This window comes from Mesoplodon bidens (genome assembly GCF_964165515.1).
Source record: "Mesoplodon bidens genome assembly, chromosome: 6".
Classification (NCBI taxonomy): domain Eukaryota; kingdom Metazoa; phylum Chordata; class Mammalia; order Artiodactyla; family Ziphiidae; genus Mesoplodon; species Mesoplodon bidens.
The window spans coordinates 11723345-11746244 of NC_138162.1; the positions used below are offsets into that span (position 1 = coordinate 11723345).

A 22900-nucleotide genomic window follows, 5' to 3' on the forward strand; every position below is an offset into this window, starting at 1 on the left:
ATTTTAAGCCGTATTCTCCATTCTCTCCACTGAAGCCACAGTTCTCCCTAGTCTCTGAACTCCTCCTCACTACAGTGTCTTTGCAAATGCTGATCCCCGTGTTTGGTACACTGTTCCTTCCCCTCTTTGCAAGTTAACTACTTCAGCTCATCCTTCAGATCTCAGTCTAAGCCTGTTTCTCTCCATGAAGCCTTCCTTGACCTCCTTGGTGAGCTCTATCACAGGCTTGTCATGGTAGCAATGTCATATGTATTGGTATTTTCTTCACGAGAATATAAGTTTAATGAGGGGAGGACCCTTGTCTGGTTTTGCTCACCATTGTATCACCATTGACTCAAGGCTACCAAGTTGCACAATTCCAGGGACACTTTTCACATGGAACATAGTGTGAGTGGTGTGCCCAGAAGTTGTGCAATATGGCTTCCTGAGATGGATGGCATATTGGAAACAGACCAGGAAGCTTAATGTTGTCTCTGATGTTGAGGGCAACAACCGTCATGTTACACAGGCTTTCCTACATTGAGGACTCATAGGAAAAAATCTCTTTTCATTCTCACTTTCAGGAAATTTTGTGTTCATGTGTGCAACTGCTTTGGATCCAAAGAATCTCACAACTCATGTTTCCCTTTTTGCTTTGCCATGACTTTCTTGTCTACTTTGTTTTAATCTGTTGGGTGCGTATCTATAAGCTATATAAGTATGTTTCTGTAAGTCTATATAATGACTATTCCTTTAGAACATGAGGTTTATAATAATATATTATACATATTATATATACTTTATATATATTTAATAAATATATAATTTATAGTACATTTTAAAAATATATATTCAGAGTATGAGGTATATGATAATATATATTATAATCTGTTATAAATAAGCCATTTATTTCTAATATTTGTAAGTAATCTGAAGAGGAAATGGAATTGGAACTAAAAAAATTTGTGTAGTTTGGGCTCAGATTATAAGACTTCAATTAATATTACAACTTGGTCACTTCTTGGGTTTGTTACTAGCCATGTAATATAACCTCTCTGAGACTGTTTCACCCTTGTAAGAAGGGAGCACGATCCCTTTCCTACAGGACTGTTGAAAGAATTAAGTAAGAAAATTTATGTGAAAGCAATTAAACTGGCACATTGAAACTGCTTAGAAAGTGGTTTTGTTTTTGTTTTTATTAGATACTCCCTAATAGGAGCAAGATTTATTTAAATTTCAAAAACCTGCCCCAATACTGAATGTGTGTTTGTTCTCCCAGCAGTTGATGTGTCAAATCCATCCCCATCCCGGGGGTTTTCTAGAGCTCTGTGTGTGTTGGGCGTAGCCAGCCATCCTCCTCCGACCCTGCCCTCAGCCTCTGTCTCCTTTGTGTCACCAGATCTCTTCACTGAAGAACCGGCTGAAGAAGGTCTCCACAACAACTGGCGATGGTGTGGCCAGAGCCTTCCTCAAGGCCCAGGCCGCTTTCTTCGGCAGCTACCGAAACGCTCTGAAAATAGAGCCGGTGAGTAGCTTCTTGACATGTTACGAATCCATGTTTGGTCAGGGCCACAGGAAACCTGCTATTCATCTGGTTGTTGAATTCACCAGAAGAGGGGGGGTGGGGTGTGTGTGTGTTGGAGGGCTGGGGGAGTGTCCTCCCCTCGCGCTACCTCTTAGCACGAGGAAGCCGAGCTGCCCTGTGTGAAGCACTCTGCTCCGGTGAATGTTAGGGCCCCTGCCCTCCCTGGTCAGTAGCTCCCTCTGCGGGTCACAGTGCTCAGCACTGCACACACGTGCTCTCACTGAGGAGTCCCAGTAAGCCTGTGAGGTAGCAGTGATCATCTCCACTTGACACATGGGGAAACCGAGGCTCACAGAAGCAGTAACTTGCTGACCAGTGGAGGAGCCAGGTAGGTCGGCCCAGTGCCCATGTTTTCCCGCTGTGCCTCAACGCCATTTTCCGGCACGGGGACCTCTACTTCACACTTGAGAAAGCAAGGCATCCAGGGGGCTCACTTCTTAGAGGTTCCCAGAGTGGTCTTGATGTATTGACTACAAAGTATACTGAGGACTGGGGAATAATGTCTTCTGCCTCCATGGCCCTTCAACCTTTCTGAGCCTCTGTTGCCTCATCCGTGAGGTGATTAGTTACAGTGCGGATATGAAGACACCAGGTCATCCCTAAAACCAAAGAAGCTACCAGCTCTCCCAGCTTCAGTGAGAAGCTTTCATCGGATATCCGCCTCCTCGTAGCCTCTTGGCCAAGGAGAATGGAGAAATTGGCCCAGGGACCTGGGTCGCTGCATAGGAGAGGACATTGGAGGGGACCTTGCTGACAGCCCTTTTCTCTAGGGAGCACGGAGCTCCCTTCATCCTGAACAGGCGGAGATGGCAGCCACACCCAGCCTAGTCAGAGTGTCTGTGAGGGACCAGCCCAGGTCGCACTGCCTATAGGTCAGGATGTTTGTTTTTGTTTTAACCCATAGCATTTTATTAGATTAAATGATAGAAGATGATTAGATATCAGGCAGTGCATTTCATGTGCAAACTCTGACAGTGAATCTTGAACGTGCTTCCTCATAAGCCACAGTTATACCTTGCTAAGTACTTTTTCACTATTATGACTCCACTGCATGTGTAAGTGAAGCACAGAGTGATAGCAAACACCTTGTTTCCCCTTCACCCAGGCGCATGTTCTGTGAAGTGGCTGGGGCAGTGGGTGCTCAGGGAGCAGCAGCCTGATGCCACCTTGTTCCTTGTCTTCCATCCGACACTTGGGCCTGACTCGCTAGGCTGCCTCAGCTTCAGGCAATGTCATGGTCACATAATAGAAGGGATGCACTCTCTTTGCTTCCTAAGAAATACTTCCCTTAGGTCCTAAAAAGCCCTTCAGCTTAAAGCAAGTTTCTCACATCCTGCTTGTCTCCAAGACAGATGGCTCTGATTCTTTGTCCTGACCTTGGGCCCATCCAAACCAGTCAGGTTCAGTGCTGTTTTGAGAGCTGGTATAATTCAAGGAAAATTCTGTCTTCTTCCCATCTTTAAAGTGAGAATGGGACAACTGGCCCAGTCCTTTCCTTAGGCTGCTGGGAACTGATAGACATGAAGTATTTCCACTCTTACAGTGACATCGTTGTTGTCATGTATACGTCTAGAATCCAGAGGCTGTTGAGTCTGGTATTGCTGGGTATATGATCCGGGCAAAAGTTGCTCCCGCAGAGAAGTTTATGGTTGTACTTGCACTTGGCTCTCAAAGGCATCGGATTTAAGGATGGAAGTCCTGGAGTTTAAAACCTGGCTCTGTACTTGGGCACTTAATCTCTCTAAACTTCAGCTTCTTCACTGTGAAATGAGAATAAGCATACCTATCATTCTGCATTTCCAGGTGGTTATAAGGAGCCAGTGAGCCATAGAACCTCTCATAGGAAAGCTGAAACTTGGAAAAAGAAAGACAGCAGCTTCCCTTCCTGTGGTGGGCATGGGGTTATCTGAGTGAGCAAAGGCTTGGAGGCAGGACCCTTCATGGCCCCTTTGTCTGGAGTCATGGGTTTGGGTGGGGAGATGGGGCTGCAGGAAAGGTTGGAGCCAGGTTTGACAGAGCCTTGGATGGTAGGCGAGGAGTGTGAGCAGAGATGAGATGTGACTGGAGTCATGTTTGACCAGTAATCCAGTGCTGGACTGAAAAGGAAACTGGAAGCAGAGACCAGGGGATGGTTGGGGAACTCAGAAGAAAGCCCTCCAGTGGTTACACCAGGAAAAGGTACCATGAAGAAGAAATGACTAGATGAGTCTAGAAATAGAAAAAATATGGGAGATGAGGGGCAAGAAATGTCAAAATGTCTCCCAAGATTTGGATCAGGAAGAGAATGATGATGCCCATAGTAGAAAAAGGGAAAGCTTGAAGTAAAGGTGTCCCCAGTAGCAGATTTGTAATGGTAGAAACATGGAATGGACTAAGTGTCCATAATGATAAACAACTGGTTAAGTAAATTAAAGTATATCCATATGATAGAATATTATATAGCCATTAAAAGTAGCATTTTGGGGCTTCCCTGGTGGCGCAGTGGTTGAGAGTCCGCCTGCTGATGCAGGGGACACGGGTTCGTGCCCCGGTCCGGGAAGATCCCACATGCCGCAGAGCGGCTGGGCCCATAAGCCATGGCCGCTGAGCCTGCGCGTCCGGAGCCTGTGCTCCGCAACGGGAGAGGCCACAACAGTGAGAGGCCCACATACCGCAAAAAAAAAAAAAAAAAAAAAAAAAAAGTAGCATTTTGAGGATAGGCTGATGAGTTTGGTTGTAAACATGGTACATTTCATTGAATTTTAGCTGTCATTCCATCATAAGCTGTACCACTGTTGCATGTATCACTAAGAAAGGGTGCTGCCAATTATAATTGAAGGATGCCGTCAATTGTAAGACATCCAGATTTCAGAGATGTTAAAATGTGAAGAAATTTGTGTCTTAGAATCAATGAAATAAGGAGACTTGTCGTGCTTTGGTCTGATTTATCTGTACTAGAATGGCTTTTTTCTGTAAGGCGAAGAGGGAAGCCAGAGGGCCTGAAAGTTTCTGACAAGCCTCACCATGTTATCTAGATGGTTTTTAAACCATAGATTTAATTATAGCCAATTTTCCTCATCTAAAAAATGGAATAACACTTCCAATGCCAGATTGTTTGTGAGATTAATAATGACTGCAGAGTGCATGTGAGCTCAAGAAGGGGTCATGGGTTTTAGAGTCAGGCCACGTGGTGGGGGTGGTGCATGGGGAACGGTGACTGGGTGAGCCTGCTTGGGTGACAGGCAGCACAGTGCTGAGGGGATAGGGTGTCTTTCATGGGGCCACTTGTCTTTAGTTGTTTCTGTGATTATTTAAAAAAACAAAAAACAAAAAGAACCCTGCTCTTGGTTTAAAAAAAAAAAAGTTTAAAGTAACAGGACTAGGGACTTCCCTCATGGTGCAGTGGATAAGAATCCGCCTGCAATACAGGGGACACCGGTTCGAGCCCTGGTCCGGGAAGATCCCACATGCCACAGAGCAGCTAACAACTACTGAGCCTGCACTCTAGAGCCCACAAACCACAACTACTGAGCCCGCATGCCACAACTGCTGAAGCCCATGCACCTAGAGCCTGCACTCCACTACAAGAGAAGCCACCACAATGAGAAGCCCGTGCACCGCAACGAAGAGTAGCCTCCTCTCGCCACAACTAGAGAAAGCCTGCACGCAGCAACAAAGACCCAACACAGCCAAAAATAAAATTAAATTAAATCTTTCAAAAAATAAAATAAAGTAACAGGCCTAGAAACGAGAAAATACCCATAATCCTACCATCTGGAATTGAGATAACATGTTTACGTGTTTCTACCAAGGTTCTAGGGTTTGGGGGTTTTTTGTTTTGTTTTGTCTGTTTTTGTTTGTTTGTTTGTTTTTTTGCGGTACATGGTCCTCTTACTGTTGTGGCCTCTCCCGTTGCGGAGCACAGGCTCCGGACGCGCAGGCTCAGTGGCCATGGCTCACGGGCCCAGCCGCTCTGCGGCACGTGGGATCTTCCCAGACCGGGGCACGAACCCGTGTCCCCTGCATCAGCAGGCGGACTCTCAAACACTGTGCCACCAGGGAAGCCCTGTCTGTTTGTTTTTGAGCCTGTTTTCCTCATCTTTTTAAAAAAATTTTTTATTGGTGTATAGTTGATTTATAATGTTGTGTTAGTTTCAGGTGTACAGCAAAGTGACTCAGTTATACATATACATATATCCACTCTTTTTAGGTTCTTTTCCCATATAGGCCATTACAGAGTATTGTGTAGAGTTCCCTGTCTATACAGTAGGTCCTTATTAGTTATCTCTTCTATATACAAGGGGGAGGGGGGATAAGTTGGAAGATTGGGGTTGTTTTTGTTTCATTTCAGTTTGGGGTTTTAATTTTTTACTTTTAGTTAGTTGAGATATTCCTGGCAAAGCAATCCAGTTCCCTGTTATTTAGTTTTGTCTTTTAGTGTATCGTAAGCATTTTTTCATATCATATAAAAACTCTTCTTAAACATTGGCTGCGCATCTTCCATCAGGTGACCCCAGTGGGTCTCAACTCTGGCTGTGGGTCAGAATCACCTGTGGGGCTCTTAAAAAGGCAGATGTCTGGGCCCTGCTCACAGATATTTTTATCAGGTTCTTGCCATCTGAAACCAGTGCTGAGGCCCACCACATATCCCAGCACTGGTCCTTTTGATTGTCAGTAACCTTTCACCATCTTAAACCACACTGTAGTGACCATCTTTATATAAACCTTCATTCCATGGTCTGAATTATTTCCCTTGGCGGCATCCCCAACTTGGTTTTACTGGGTCAAAGGACCCGAGTACACTTAAGGCCTTCGATTCATAAAGTAAAGGAGAAAGCTGGTGGCCAGAAGTGGTTGGTAGCCTTGAGGGGAGACTCTGGGACAGGTCAAGTGTAGAACAGTCCATGGCTGAGGACGAAGACTGCCTGCAGGGGTGGGCTCGGAGGAGTGTGCGGGGCACAGAGGGTGCCCACGGGGCGCACCGCACAGTGCAGCCTGGGGGCTTTTCCCACCTGGGCCAGCAGCTGCCATCATGGGACTTGGGTCACTGAAAAGTCACAGGGTTTGGGTTTTTTTAAAACGTGAAACATCACAGACTCAATGGTGCTCCTTTCTGCTCAGCTCCCGCAGGACCCCTCAGGAGGGGCCAACCCCAGCCCAAGAAGCAGAGCTGGGCCACAGCTCCTCTGCGGCCCAGAGCTTGCTTGAGATTTTCAACTCCTTGGCCTTTTTTTCCTCTCCTACTGGAAAAAATTTAAAACGCAGCTGGCTGGGGAGTCTCAAGCTTTATTTTCTTTCCCCTGCCTGGAAGAGAAGAGGAAGGTGGCCCCCTTACTGTGGCCCGGCCATGTGCCAGGTGCCAGGCTGCTCTTCTCTGTCCGTGCCTTGTGCCATGTGCCTGTCCCAGAGCCAGAGGACCTTTGTGGGCTCCCCGGTAGGGTCTCTCTTCAGGGCCAAGTGACTTATTCCTCCTGAGAATCAGAAAGTGAGACACCAGGGTGTCCAACCACAGCCGAGTCTCCTACCTGCTCTGTGGCCTCCAACAGGCTTCACCCCTGAGTTGCTTTGCATCTGTGGTCGCAGTAATTCCCCGTGACTGCCCCTTGCTGTCCGCATTACAGATTGGGGAGAGGGGCTGAGGTTGCCTTGACTTCCTGGCAAGTAGCAGAGGCCAGGAATCGGACTCAGGTCGGCCTGACTCAAAAACCCAGGTTTCTTCCACCCCACCCTCCTGCCTGCCTTTGTTCTGGTTTCCTGGTGTTCCACGTTAACAGCTCTTTCTCTGCATTTCCAGCACCGGGCATGGGTCATAGCATAGCAGAGGCATCAATGCATGTATTTTGGAACAGTGGTTGGAAGGATGGGTGAAAGAAATGGAAGAACAGAGAAGTGTGTGGGGCCGGGTTTGGCCCTTGACCCCTGTTCAGTACATACACATTGCTCCTGCCCTGTCTTTAGGCTTTGGAGATTGGTGCTGCCTGGCAGAGGGGAGAGTGTAGGCAAATCACAAGGGCATGTGACCCATTTTTCAATCACTCAGAGAATATCAGGTGCAAAGCCCAAGGTATTTAACAATACCGGTCAAGCCAACTTGTTCTTCTCTACTTAAATGACAGAACCACAAGCAGCCAGGCAGCTCCATTTGGAAAAACCCCCTTTATCCGTGGCAAGCGACAGCCCAGGCTCCAGCTCATTTATTTAGGCCTTTCTTGCTCTCTGACACGCCTCCTAGCAGTTGCCAGGCAACTCTGGGAGTAGCAGTGTGTGTTAGGGATTAACTAGTTAGGGCTGGGGTCCTTTTTGGCAGGAAGGGGATAAAAGACAAGTGATTTTAATTGCTAGGCCAAGCATCCTTTCTCTGCTGGGCAGAAGATTGAAACTTTGGGAGGATGTGTATAGCAGTGTGGGTCTTGAATTTGCCTCGAGTCCCCTTTCTCCCTCCTAGGGAGAACGAATGAATTTTAAAAAGAATCTTACTTTACCTCACTCCTTTGTTTAAAATTATATCATCTTGAAATCTGAATAAGACTAAACCACCACCCTCTCTTTGGAAGACACCGTGCCCTCAGTGTTAAAGAACTTTCAAAAATAGAATTGTGTGCTTTAATTGCATCCTTTTTTCTGTCCATAGTTTCTTATTTCATAGCTCATGGCTACGTGGAATCATCTTAAGGCAGTGCGTGTGAAGGTGCTTTTCCCATGTCTGGCCCATTGCAGGTCCCTGGTAAATGTTAGATCAAAGAGCAAAACTGATGGGGATTGGTGCTTTAAGATGCATTCTGTTCTGTGCCAGTAGCTGTGGAAAGGCCAGTATAGATGGAGCACTGTGAGAGTTGTTTACTCAACAAGCTCGTGTGGCTCTCTCTGGGCCAGTGTGCTGGCTGGGCTTCCCCAGGATGAATGGAGCCCAGCCCTGCCCACAGGGAGCAATGGCTGAGGTGGGGACAGTAAACTGGCAGTCAGCACCAGTACCGCGAAGGAGGCTGTGAAGGCAGCAGCCAGCTCCTCCAGTGCTGCTTGCTTAGTCCTTCCCAAGAGGCCCGGCTTCTAGATTCAGCTGTGGGTACACTGGCCTCATCCACCATACAGCCCCTGATTTGTCACATGATTCTGCTGAGTCATATTTATCCACCCAAAACCCTTGAAGGGAGAGAAGTTAAGATAAAAGCAGATTGATAGCCTGGCTTGCAAGCATGAATGGACAGGGTTATGTTGGAGCAGGTCAGAAAAATACTATATATATCCCTCTCCTGGTTGAGTAACACCATTGATCTCATGGTTAAAAAAAAAAACCCAAACTGTATTTATATGTTTTTAGTGTAACAGAAGTAGAAAAATATGTACAAACTAGAAAAATTAAAATATCACTGTAGTGCCCCTGAACTAATGCAACTACCTCAACTACAGTTTGTATATTCTTATTATTTTTCACTATGTCAAGTGTTTACAAAGTTGCTTTCAAATCTAAGTTAAAAGTGTTTTTCTCCTCCATTTAACATTATTACATCCTAGGCTTTTTTACATGGCTGCAGGATAGTCTATCAAGTACAGCTACCTTAATTTCTGTAAACACTCTCCCACGTCGGACCTTTAGATTGTTCCCAGTTTTTTGAGATTATCATTAATATTCCACCAAACATCTTTGTGAATAAAGCTTTGATATGCTTTATTTCGATGTCTTCTGAGTAGAAGAAATACAAGTCTGCATGCAAGAGCCTGACTTTGGGTGCTAACTTGTCACAACATGGTAAGGAAGCAGATATCTGTTGACTCAGCCTAGGAGCAGCTAAAAATGGAAAGAATTAAGAATGCTTCGTGGTGTGCGCCCCCTGCCCTCCACAGAGGCAAGCAGAGTATACCCAGGACATATATAAAGGATGTTACTAATTTGTCTGTACCTCTATCTTGTGCTAAAAAAGAAAAAGCTTGAGGAACCTTAAAGCAATATGTACAGTAAAACAAGATGAGATAAGGAAGTGACCAAGGGAAAGGAGAAATTAGATGAAGCCTGGAAGGGGCTGATGTGCACGCCCCTGGGCTGGCTCTGAGATTCTCCACACAGCTTGGCAGTGGTCAATCTGGGAGTCAAATCCATGTCTGTCTCCAGAGCCCCTGCTTTTCTTCTTTTTTAAACTGTGGTAAAACATAAATAACATAAAATTTGCCATTTTAACCATTGTTAAGTTACAATTCAGTGACATTAATTACATTCACAGTGTTGTACAACCACCAATCACTATGTATTTTCAAAATTTTTCATCACCGCAAACAGAAACCTTGAATCATTAAGCAGTAACTCTCAATTCCCCCATTCCACCAGCCCTTGGTAACCTCTAATCTACTTTGTCTCTCTGAATTTGCCTATTCTAGATATTTCATATAAAGGAAATTATATATATTTGTCCTTCTGTGTCTGGCTTATTTCAGCTAGCATAATGTTTTCAAGGTTCATCCACATTGTAGCATCTGTCAGAACTTCATCCCCTTTTACAGCTGAATAATATTCCACCGTATGTTATGTATATACCACACTTTGTGTATGCATTCATCTGTTAATGGACACTGGATTGTTTTCACCTTTTGGCTATTCAGAATAATGCCACTATGAATATTCCTGTACAAGTATCTGAATCCCTGTTTTCCATTCTTTGGGGTATATACTTAGGAGTGGAATTGCTGGGTAATATAGTAATTTTATGTTTACCTTTTTGAGGAACCACCAAATTGTTTCCACACAGAGCCCGTGCTGTTTTTAAGTGGACAGTGGTATGTTTGTGAAGCACGGATAGGTACCCATGAATGTTCTGTAGGAAAAGTTGGTGAAAGATTTTCTTATTTCCCAGTTTGTTTTAGGCAAGTAGGTAGGGTATTATAGCCAAAACCTACAGGCCTCAGCTAAATAGATGCTTTGACACAGGAGTCTGTGGTGGACTAGAGAAGGGGCTGGTGAATTACTGGTTACCATTTTTTCTCATTTCAGTGTTCATCCCCAGTCAAGATCATGTCCTGGGAGTGAAGCAGGGTTAAGGGGATGGGCTCCCAACACGAGGGCTCCGGGGACCAGCACTGTAGCTTTGTGGCTCCGAGTGGCTAAGAAGGCTCCTGAGTGTGATGGAAAGAGTGTGGTCTTTGGAGTCACCTGAGTTTTAATCCTGGCTCAGTCATCTGCCAAAAGATGACCTGAGTCTCAATTTTCTCATCTGTAAAATAGAAATAATGCCTACCTTGTAGGACTGTTGAGAAAAATAGCAATGATGTAGCTTTTTGCTGATAGCAGATTTTAACTAAATGAGGATGACCTTTCCTGGGTGACAAGAAGGTAAAGGAGGAAGGGGAGGAGATGAGACTGCCACATTCTAGAACAGTGGTGGTGGCCATAGTTGTTCAGCAGGTGTCAGGCTACCTGGAACCAGTGGAAACACGAGATTCTGGCCCGTTTATTCCTGTCTTTTGAAGTAACTATGAAAGTTCAGCTTTTATCTCAAATAATGCATAAAGGATTTGTAAGAAATCCCATTTAATTATTTCCTTCAGCATTTATTTGGTATTTATTTATTTATGTTACTACTCACCAGCACTTACAGGCAAATGGGAGGGGTGGTACCAAGGTTTTAAAATTCAGAAATGCATTAATTTCTGAAATGCATAAGAGAAAATATAATTGAGAATCTTTTTTCCTATTTCATCAAAACATTTTTTGCCTATTGGGAGATGACCGTTGTTCAATATTGGCACGAAATCTCCACTGTCTACTTCCCAGGGACACTGATGTGGCTTGGGAACACAGTTTGGGAGTCCTGGAACCTTGAGCCCCACAGTGAATGCTCACTGAACTGAGAGCTGTTGTTCTAGAAGTAGACTGCCCAAGTAAGAAGTCGCTCCTTAAGTGAGAGAAGATGAGAACTGGCAGGAAGTCTGCTTAAACACAATGATCAAGCTTAACTGTATGATTTCAAAGAGCATCACTGAATATGATCAAAATGAAATCCCCATATGTTCTAAAATACTTGAAAAATAAAACACAGCTAGTGTATCTTAGACTATCCAGGAGGAATTCCAGGCTTTAACTTGATCTCATTTAATAATCTTGGCTCCTTTCTTACTTTGTTCCTATAGGATGGGACCATGTTTGGTACTCCTTGGTGTCCTTTACATAGTCTAATATTTAGTAAGTGCTCATTAAATGTTTGTTGAATAAATGGATGAACAGATGAATGAATGATACCCTTTTTCCCCATACTATGCATCAGAAAGACTGGTGGTCATATTTCAGTGTTGCACAATATAGATGCTTAGTTTTAAAAAATCATCCATCCACAGCTTCATCTTAGAGCATGAGAAGAAGAATCTGACACAAACGCCACACCGTGAACATGTAAATGTAAAACAAGGGCACAGCCAGCATCTGCATGGTAGCTAACCCCAGGCAGTTAGGATCTGGAGAGGATCATCCTCTGTGAAATCACCACGTGCAGTAAATATTCAGTTCTAGTTAGGAAAATACACGAGGCGAGTATATTAATGGAGTAAGCTGAATCCATGCTGGCAGTTTTATTTTATTTTTTTTTAACATAGTTTTTATATTTATTTATTTATTTATTTGGTTGGTTGGTTGGTTGCGCCAGGTCTTAGTTGCGGCAGGCGGGCTCCTTAGTTGCGGCATGCGAACTCTTAGTTGTGGCGTGCATGTGGGATCTAGTTCCCTGACCAGGGATCGAACCCAGGCCCCCTGCATCGGGAGCGCGGAGTCTTAACCACTGCACCAGATACAGTTTTAAATACTGTATCTTTGTGGAAGCAGTGGCAAAGAGAAATGGTTATTGTTACCAGTGTTTTAAGTCAAATGATCTCGCTTTAGGGTGTCTTTTTCAGTGAGACTCTGAAAAAGAAACCTTTCTGATCCATTTTCAAGCAGTTACAACATTTGACAATTTAGAGCCTGAAGCAGTGTTATATGACTTCGCGTACATAGCTAGACTGTGAGCTTCTTGAGAACAAGATTTTGTCTTATTCCTTCTTATGCGCCCAGCACGCAGTAGGGGTTCAGTAACGTAAGGAGGAGCGATAGTGGGTTTTTTCTGTGGGGGACATTATGGTATTGATGGTGATTAGGGGATAAAATGGTAGATTTCCTTCCCCCACCACACAACCCCTCAGACATGCATCCACACTGATCTTCTATGAGGTGTGGGCATAGTCTCAGAAATAGACAGTCACACTCAGCCTTATGCTACCCTTTCACAAAGGAATGGAAGCCACAGTGGAGTGTCGTGATTACTCATGTATCCCTGGCACAGAGCCTGGTACATAGAAGGTGCTTGATAATTCTCTGTGGAGTGAATGAAATTAGAATAGTCCCTAGTTACAGTGTCCTTAGTAGTTTGGGAGCTGAAATACAGTTTTGTTAAATAAATCATTGAGACTTGAAATACTAAGAAAAAGAAAATAATATGAAGCATCTGTTTTATGCTACATTCTTTATATATATATATGTTCCCTTATTTGATTTTTACAGTCCTCATATGGAGGAAGTGGTGTGGTCCCATTTTACTGATGAGAAACCAAGGCTAGGAAAGGTTATGTCACTTTTTTAAGAAGTGGCAGAACCAAGATTCGGACCTCCCATCTGTCTGATTCTAGCAACCATGCTCTTTCCTCCGACCGTTCACCCCAATGATGATTACCATATGGTCTGTGTTATGTACAATTTGAGGTCATTTCAGAAGAATACTGAGCTGGTCTCCTCTTAGGAGTCAATGTCTCTAATCTGTGCAAATGTTTCTTGAAAATACAGGTAAACTAAAACCATTTATAAACAATTTTGCAAAGGGGAAATTGCAAAATTTTAGATATATTCTTAAAAACATCGCTTTAATAGATAATTTTAGTTGCCTAATATTTTGTTGTTTAAATATTTGATATTTACGGCGATAATTGGATGAAAAAGTAACACTTTTAGGTACAGCCCTTCCTCCTCTTTTCCTTGGCTGACACCTAGTGGCGAGCTTTCTGGTAGCAGTGTTAATCCAGGTGCTAAATATCCCTGATGGTGGTAGTTTTTCAACTGATATTAGGATTTTTAAGAAAATCAATTATTTTCATCATAATAAAGGCTACATTAATATAAGGTTAATTTTTTATGGGTCATCCTAACAATGGAACTTTTATTTGATTTAACATGAATTTTAAGTCAATTATAAGCAAACCTTAGCAGGAAGTGGTTACAAGTATTTAAAATCTTGGTGTACTTGTTCCCCCCACAAACCTGACCTGGAGACCACCTGCCCAGGGCACTGGCTAGCTCACACTGACAAGTAAGACTCGGTTCTGTTCTTAAGGGCCGTGAGGGGCAGAGACAGAAGGTAAGCAGAGAGTTGCGCTAAGTGTGGTAACTGCTATAGTGGAACGTTGTACAAGGTGGTAGACATCCAAAGGCACAACCAGTCTCTTCCGCGTGGATGCTGAAGGCAAGCTTCCCAGGGAAGGATGCACCTGGGATGGTGCCTTGCAGGAGGAATAGCAGTTCCCCAGGAGCAGGGGCAGAAAGTAGCCCTTGCAAAGGCAAGGGGCATTGAAACTACATGGCATGGTTGGGTATTGTGAGCAGTCGTGTGTCTGGAGCATAGACAGGAAGGAGCATGGCTGAGGTCAAAGTGAAGAAGGGGTCAGCTCCAGCCCATGAAAGACCTTGAAGGCCACAAAGGGTTTAGCATTAATACCATAAACCAGCATTTCTAGAAGAGTGGTCCTTGAAACATTAGATCCACAAGATATTGATATGTTTTCTGATCACATAAAATTTGTGATCGTCACATATTGCATACTATAACTTTTTTTAAAGGTATTTACAATGTACATTACTATAGCCCTGCTGTAAAGAAATCAGGTTAACTTTGCTTAACCCAGCATTTTTCAAAACCCTTTTCCCCACAGACTACCTATTAACATTCCATGCATCTACTACTTCTCACCACAGTTTGGGAAACACTGCTGTAGCTAAAGATTGTTGATGAATTTTTCTTGCTAATAGGCCATGGAATTAGGATACCAAATGCGTTCATTTCACCCCAGTCTCATTGCTATGAGCCTCAGGGAAAAAATGCATGTTCCTTTTCCAAAGCATTTCTTGTCTAGTCAGACAGAGGATTGTGGCCAACAGGTGGTCTTGCGACATAGAGCCTAGCCATCACTCAGCTTTCTCAGCGCAGGGCCACAGGCCACCGGTCCCTGTCCCCTCAGTCCAGCTACTTGATCCGTGCATCAGTCAGGATCTAACCAGGACAACCGGAACCCCTTCATATGTTTACAGGAGGGAAAACAAGGAAATGGTTATCCAGCTGACAGGGAGCAGAGAGGTAATCCAGAGATTAGCAACAGCAGAGGCGGTGGCCTGTGTCCAGGGCCAGGGTCACCTGATGAAAGCTGGGACCTGTGGGTCTGTGTCGTGGGCGCTTGGGTCAGAGAGGAGGTGAACCACTGCTGGACAGCCCACCCCAGCAGGGTAGAGAGGAGAAACACTCAGCCTCTCCCTCTCCTCCTCCTCTTCATCTCCCACCAGCACCTCACATGTGCCAAACGAGTCAGGAAGCCAGCTGACTCGGGAGCCCAGGGAACTCAGCCTGCTCTCTGTACAGAATAGAGAAGAGTGGAGAGTGGGTGTGAGGTCAGATGGGCTCAGAGCCAGCACTCCCAGATCCTGGATATTAAGGCTATTTAGTGACACCCCCCACCCCCGGCAAATAATAAACAACATGGTGAAGTTAAAAAAAAAAAAAACCTGATTTATAGTTAGACCTGGTGCCAACCTGGACTCTGCCTCTTTCCAGCCGTGTGACTCTAGGCAAGTTACTATACTTTCATGAAGCTTCGTTCCTGAATTGTAAAATAGGAAGGAGAATCTCTACGTAAATGATACCTTCACAGGGCATCTTTGACATATGTCTGGCTGGTTCCTATTTTATAATGAAACAAGAACAAGGTATTTAAAACTTTGGGGGTTTAGCCTGGAACTAACAGGAGTATTAGAAATCCACATATGTTGATTGCCTACTCCAGACTTCAGTGAATTGGCTGATGTTTTATTAGCTAGCAACTATTATCTAGTAGCTGTCTAATTTCTTAATGTATTCACTTCCTAGGGGCTTTGGAGTGGGGGGCAGCTTCTGAAGTGTGCCGTGGAATATTCCAGTGTTGGCGAGGTACCCCGCATATATTGTAGTTATCAGTTCAGTGCAGGCTAAAGAAAGTTGCGACTCCAGGAAAGCCACCACTTAAGAGATGTGAAACCTCTGGAAGCCCTTCCCTGCTGAACCACAGGTTTTTAATTTGTTCTATGGGGATAAAAATGCCACCCCCCTAAAATTACTTTCAGAATTAAATGAGATGGTGGATGTAAAGCGCTTGTTCTCTATTAATCCCCCCCACCGTCCACAGCAGACTACGGAGGCAGCTTCCCTTTTATCCAGTGAATGCCCAATTCCCCAGCAGTCACATTCCATGGAGGTGTGGCAGGAATTTTGGAAAGCCTTTAACCGGAGATTATTTATGTTTGGTTTGCTGGTCCCTGTTAGTGATGTGACCTGGCAGATCTCCACTCACCCTGCTCTCCTCAGTCACAGCTCATTGGCATTATTCATGAGCCATTTGCTTGAGACTTTTCTCTGCCCATATTCCTACTGTGATGCACTTTTACTCTCATCTTCACAGCATTAAAAATGGTCTGTGGGTTTGAGGGTGTCCTGAGCAAGTCAGTTGCCAGCTTAAAAGGTCATTATCTGTTCCTTTGAAGGGAACTTTTATCCTGAGTTGATTAGTTTTATCCTCCGTTTTGGAATGTTAGGCAAAAGAAATATGGGAGGGAATACCCACTATCTACTGAACCCCTACTTCTTGCTCTTTACTTATATTTTCTTGGTTAAATGTGCATGGTATGTATCCCCGGTTTGATAGGGAACTTAAAGCATAGAGAGTTGAAATAATTTAAACCAACAACTTTGAACAAACGTTTGACAAGACCCTACTATGCCAGACACTGTTCTAGGTGCTCGGAGATGAAGCAGTGAACAAAATAAAGTCCCAGCCCTCACATCTCTTATATTCTAGGCAGACACAGACAGGAAACAAAAGTGAAAGTCAATATATACTGTATCAGGTGGTGATAAGTGTTGTTCAGAAAAAGAAAGCCAAGGAAAGGGATAAAGAGAGCTCCCAGGTGAGGTAGATGCTGGTAGGAGATGGAGCCAGGATTGGGGGCCCTGGCTGTCTGCCTCTAGAACTCACGTTTTTTCCACTGGTCCCATGCTGCTTCTGATCCTCTTTGGTGATGGTTTCCAGCATCTAGTGAAGAAACGTGAACTCTAACATCTCGCCTCTTAGAACTCTAACATCTCGCCTCTTAGTCTGGAGTTGATAATTCAATGTCTCAGGGTGGTGACTTTGCATTCCTAGGGTACAGAAAACATTTTTGCTGCACTCCCTGCTGTCAGCAGCATGGAGCTGTTTCTTTCATCTCTCTGGTTTCCCAAACACATTTAATCTTGATGCAGAAAGCGTCTTGCCAGCTTGGACTCAAGCCCTCGTGCTGGGGAGATCAGTCTGTCCTAGAAGAGGGTCTCTGTGACTACCGGGCTCAAAGGAGCCCATGCCTCTTTTCTCTCCACTTCCAAGAAGTGATGCTATAGGTAGTAGCTTATGTAACCTTAATATCTGTTTCCTGATCTTTAGTATTCAGTAAGTCAGTTTAATTCCAAAAGTAGAGGCTGGGCACCAAGAGATGGATCAAATATGGAACCTGCCCACAGGACTCATATAGACCTGGGTTCTACTTTTCTATTGATGTAATTCTGAGAAAGTTTATTAACCCCTTTGTGCTTTAGTTTCCTCATCTGTAAAAGGGAGAGAACAAATGTAATCTGTCTCATAGGATTGTTATGAAGATTAAATGAGATAATACAGCATGGGGCCTCGCACGTGGAAAGAACTTAATATTAGGTGGGTTTTAAAAAAAAAAAAACTTCTTATTTTAGAGCAGTTTTAGGTTCACAGAAAAATTAAGTGGAAGGTACAGAGATTTCCCTTATAACCTCCTGTCCCCACTGATGCAGAGCTTCCTCCATTATCAACAATATTAGTTTTTAAGTAGACAAAAATAACTCTTTAATTTATAGCTGAGCTTTCTCTACATTCTATCCTATGAGAAAACAGTGTAGTTGATATGAAGGTTTCTTTTTCAAAGTCAAGATAGTGTATTTTAATGAAAAAGATAGTAAGAATTCTCATCATGATGACACTATTAACAAAGAAATGTTGACGTTCAATCATTACAATATTTCCCACTAGATAGGTATCATTATACATTTTAAAAAATCTTTCTATTGTAAAACAAATTGTAAAACAGATGAAGAAAACTGCCTTAATCAAATAAACGACTAAAGACCAACACTACCCAGGACAAGAAGTGGAGTTTTACCACCCACTCCGGAAACCCCTTCAATCAAAATCCTTTTCCTCCTGCCAAAAGTAACCACCATCCTGACTTTAGAATTTTTTTAAAATAGTTTTGTTACCCAAGTGTGTATCCCTAGATGCTATAGTTTAGCCTTGTCCATTTTAACAAAGTATATGGCTTTTAAAATTCTCTTTTAACTTACAGGTTCCTCCTCCACCCTCTCATGCTGATTGGTGATCATGGTGCTCTTCACCATGTTCCTCTGTCCTCTGTATTTCCTGCTAATTGGCGACTGGGTTTTGAGATTGGGTAGACTAAGGTTCAGTCTTTTGGGTGAGATTGCAAGTGATATTTGGTACGTCTATGTGAGACATAGTAAGTCTGGTTGCATTTTTTTTTTTTTTTTGGTGATTTTTAGTAACCAGTGATGCTTAATACCTATATCTCTTTATTCATTGGGAGTTGTAAAATGATGATGTTCTCAGTTTATTGTTTATTTTTCATGTATTGGTTGGAATATTTTTATAAAGAGACACTTTCCTTCATTTACTATTATGTGTTCTTACCCAGTGTCACAGTTCATATAGCAAAGACAAGATAAATGCTTGATTCTTTCCTATATTTACCAGTTTTTAGTATAAGAATTAGTTCCCTAACACCCTCAAAACATGACAATTCTTTTGTATGTGTATTATTATAACCTGGTGGATTTAAACATATTTTATGGGTTTGGGTTCATTGCGATTATTATTGTTATTGAAACTCACACTGTACCATTTTGGCCAGTGAGAATTTCTTCAGGTTGGCCCTGAGTATTTTTTTTTTTTTTTAACGTGACCCTAGCTCCCTTGTTATCTGAAATTACAAGATGCTCCAGGCCCATCTTGTACCTTTCCTGCCCCCAAACCTAGAATCAGACAGTTCTTCAGGAAGCACTGGTTTCTTTTAGTGAGAAGTAATGTCTTGAGACCAAAACCTGGGTGCTTAGGGTACTCACTGCTACTGGGTTGGTCATTGTTTCCAGGCCTTTTCAGTGGACAGAGGAGGGAGATACACACACATATACATGTATACATGTGCATATGTGTATATATGTAGTTACCTCCAGTCCAAATTTAAAACTACAGACCTTTTGCTTAACCTCTTCCCTATTACATTTGTACTTCCTTTCTTCTGTGCTGAGAATTCTGGTTCTAAAGGGCACAGGGGATAATAGAATTACAATATCCCATAATTACTCATTTATTTTCATATACAGCAGCTTCAGTAAACAATGCGAATGTTACCACCAGCATGATTACAGATTATCTTTTAACTTTGTTTTCCATATTCTCTCCCTATTCTCCCAGCAGATTTTGGTTAGTTGAACTGTATTTACTTTGCTAGGACACACAGCCATTACACACTAGACTCTCTCCCTCTCAGCCCTCATTTAGTCTCAGGCTTCAGGTAACTGTAACCAGTTCTAATGGTGATAACTCTTTGGCCATTTCTGGTTGTCTGAAGCTGGCTCCCTAGTAGATTCCTCAGGAAGGCTCATGAGAACAATATTCCCTCTGTAGTTAAAGGTTGATAACAATTTTTCTGTGCCCTTTCTAGATGAGCCAGTTTGCTGGATATAAAATCCTTGGCTTATACTTTCTTTCCTTGAATATCTTAAATGTATTACTACATTTTCTTTTGGCAAAAAGTGTTGCTGTCAAAGTCTGATGGTAATCTTAATTTTCTTTCTTTAATAAATCACATGTTCTTTTTTTATATTAGAGCCCAAGTATTTTTTTCTCTTCTGAAGTCCAGTAATTTTATTAGACTGTCTTGGATGGTCATTTTGGGTCTGTCATCTCAGGTATATAATGTGGTCTTTCAACATATATGAAACATACAATTTCAAGTCTTTTTTTTAATACCAAGAAAATTTTCTTTAATGATAGGTTCTAGCATTGGTTCCGTTCTTTTGCTTTATTTTTCTTCTTCAGGGGCTCCAATTATTTGTGTATTTGATCGTCTTTGCCTATCTTCAATATTTTTCACTTTCTTTAAAATCTTTTTATCTCAATTGCTTTTTAAACTTTATATTATTATTGAGATGGAATTCATCTTTATTTTTTATTTTTGAAGTTTTTCTCTTTTTCTTTTGTTTTTCTTAAAGCATCATCTTTTGAGTTGATATGCTCTTGTATTCCCTCTAGTTTAGTCTTCATTTCAGAAAAGTTTTTCTTTTGTTTCTAATTCTTTCCTGAGTTCTATCCCCTCATTTCTAAGTTTTTATAATTTGTATATATGTTGTTCTTTCATACTTTGTCTAATCTTCTTAACGTCTTTAGCTCATTTTGAAATAGTAGATTGCAGGGGGGTTTTTTATAGCTCAATTTTTATTTTATTTTATTTTTAACTTTTGAATTTTATTTAAATTTTTTTCTTATACAGCAGGTTCTTATTAGTCATCAGCTTTACACACATCAGTGTATACATGTCAATCCCAATCTCCCAATTCATCACACCACCACCACCACCCCCCGCCACTTTCCCCCCTTGGTGTCCATATGTTTGTTCTCTACATCTGTGTCTCAATTTCTGCCCTGCAAACTGGTTCATCTGTACCATTTTTCTAGGTTCCACATATATGTGTTAATATACGATATTTGTTTTTCTCTTTCTGACTAACTTCACTCTGTATGACAGTCTCTAGATCCATCCACATCTCTACAAATGACCCAATTTCGTTCCTTTTTATGGCTGAGTAATATTCCATTGTATATCTGTACCACATCTTCTTTAACCATTTGTCTGTCGATGGGCATTTAGGTTGCCTCCATGACCTGGCTATTGTAAATAGTGCTGCAATGAACACTGGGGTGCATGTGTCTTTTTGAATTATGGTTTTCTCTGGTATATGCCCAGTAGTGGGATTGCTGGATCATATGGTAATTCTATTTTTAGTTTTTTAAGGAACCTCCATACTGTTCTCCATAGTGGCTGTATCAATTTACATTCCCACCAACAGTGCAAGAGGGTTCCCTTTTCTCCACACCCTCTCCAGCATTTGTTGTTTGTAGATTTTCTGATGATGCCCGTTCTAACTGGTGTGAGGTGATACCTCATTGTAGTTTTGATTTGGATTTCTCTAATAATTAGTGATGTTGAGCAGGTTTTCATCTGCTTCTTAGCCATCTGTATGTCTTCTTTGGAGAAATGTCTGTTTAGGTATTCTGCCCATTTTTGGATTGGGTTGTTTGTTTATTTAATATTGAGCTGCATGAGCTGTTTATATATTTTGGAGATTAATCCTTTGTCCATTGATTCATTCGCAAATATTTTAATCTATTTTTTGCAGTTTTAATCTATTTGTGGGCATATCTTTCAGGATATATTTTTGTGGACATATCTTTCCCCTATTTTTCTTATAACTTTGTGGAGGATGTTACCTCAATGCCTTTATGTAGGATTTTACCTCAATACCTCCTGCCTTTAGGCAGGAGTTCATATCTAGGCTCAGTTTCCTTATCTGTAAAACTGGAACATTAATACCAATTTCACAGAGCTGTTCTGAGGATTAAATGCATATTACCATAATGCGTATAATTACCACGTTGTAGATGCTCAAAAAAATGTTAGTTCCCAACCTTCCTCCTCCAGTCACAATAGCCTTCCTAAAATATTAGTGTGAATGTCAGACTTCTAAAAATGACTGTTGGATGAGTGACATGTACTTTTGTACTTCAGAGTATGGTAAGCCAGTTACCTTCTGTGGTAGATGGGCTTTCTGTGTGTCTTTTAGTTTTTAATTCTCTTAAAAGAAGGGATTTTTATTTTAAGGACAGTTAGGTAACTGCCATTGTCTAGGTTTCCCAATGCAGATTTTACTTGATTTTTCAAAGGGAGCTATGATAAAAGACGCAGACCCTACCTCCACACTTGAATTACATTCAGGAAGATTTCAGACGTTAATAGTGCTTCAGCTAACAGTGATAGATTGAAGTAAGAGTAGAGGGTTTGACCTGAATTGAGGAACATTCTACAAAATAGCTGGCCTGTACTCTTCAAAAATGTTAATGTCTTGCAACAAAGAAAGACCCAAGAACTATTCTAGATGAAAGGAGACTAAGAGACAGGACAACTGCATGCAATATATGAGCCAGGATTTTCTTTTGCTGTAAAAAGACATTATTGAGACAATTGGTGAATTCCGAGTAAAGTCTGTAGATTAGATTTTTACTGTACCATTGTTAATTTCCTGATTTTGATCATTATACTGTGGTTATATGACACTGTTCTTGATTTTAGGAAATACAGTTTGCTGTAATGCCTGGGTTTTTTTTATAAATTTATTTTTTTATTTTTATTTTATTTTTGGCTGCACTGGGTCTTCGTTGCTGCGCACGGGCTTTCTCTAGTTGCGGTGAGTGGGGGTTACTCTTCGTTGTGGTGTGTGGGCTCCTCGTCGCGGTGGCTTCTTTTGTTGCAGAGCATGGGCTCTAGGTGCGCAGGCTTTACTAGTTGTGGCTCGCAGGCTCAATAGTTGTGGCGCACGGGCTTAGTTGCTCCGTGGCATGTGGGATCTTCCCACACCAGGGCTCGAACACGTGTCCCCTGCATTGGCAGGCGGGTTCTTAACCACTGCACCACCAGGGAAGCCCTGTAATGCCTGTTTTAACAACACAAGATTGTTCGAATGCAATTGATATATTAGGGAACAATTTGAGCATAACGTGTTCAATTATGTTTGATTATGCATGATAACCATGAGAAATACTAGGTGAATGCAGAAAACTGTGCCCAAATTAACCAAAATTTCAAATTAACCAAGACATGTAGCAATACACAGAATGCACACATGCACACACCTCTAACAGCTCCCTCAGTTCACCATGTGTGTGACGAGCCACACACTTTCTGTCCACAATGGTCTT

At 42.3% G+C, this 22900-nt stretch overlaps 1 protein-coding gene across 6 annotated transcripts in view; it reads left to right on the forward strand.

Annotated features, from left to right (window-relative positions):
- The window catches only part of DENND1A (DENN domain containing 1A), a 542774-nt gene that overhangs the window by 391030 nt on the left and 128844 nt on the right, over nucleotides 1-22900 (forward strand). For all 6 annotated transcript variants that reach the window (XM_081236287.1, XM_081236288.1, XM_081236291.1 and 3 more), the window contains one exon: nucleotides 1379-1504. In XM_081236287.1, coding sequence (XP_081092413.1) covers nucleotides 1379-1504 — 126 coding nt within the window. The remainder of the gene's footprint in view (nucleotides 1-1378; nucleotides 1505-22900) is intronic.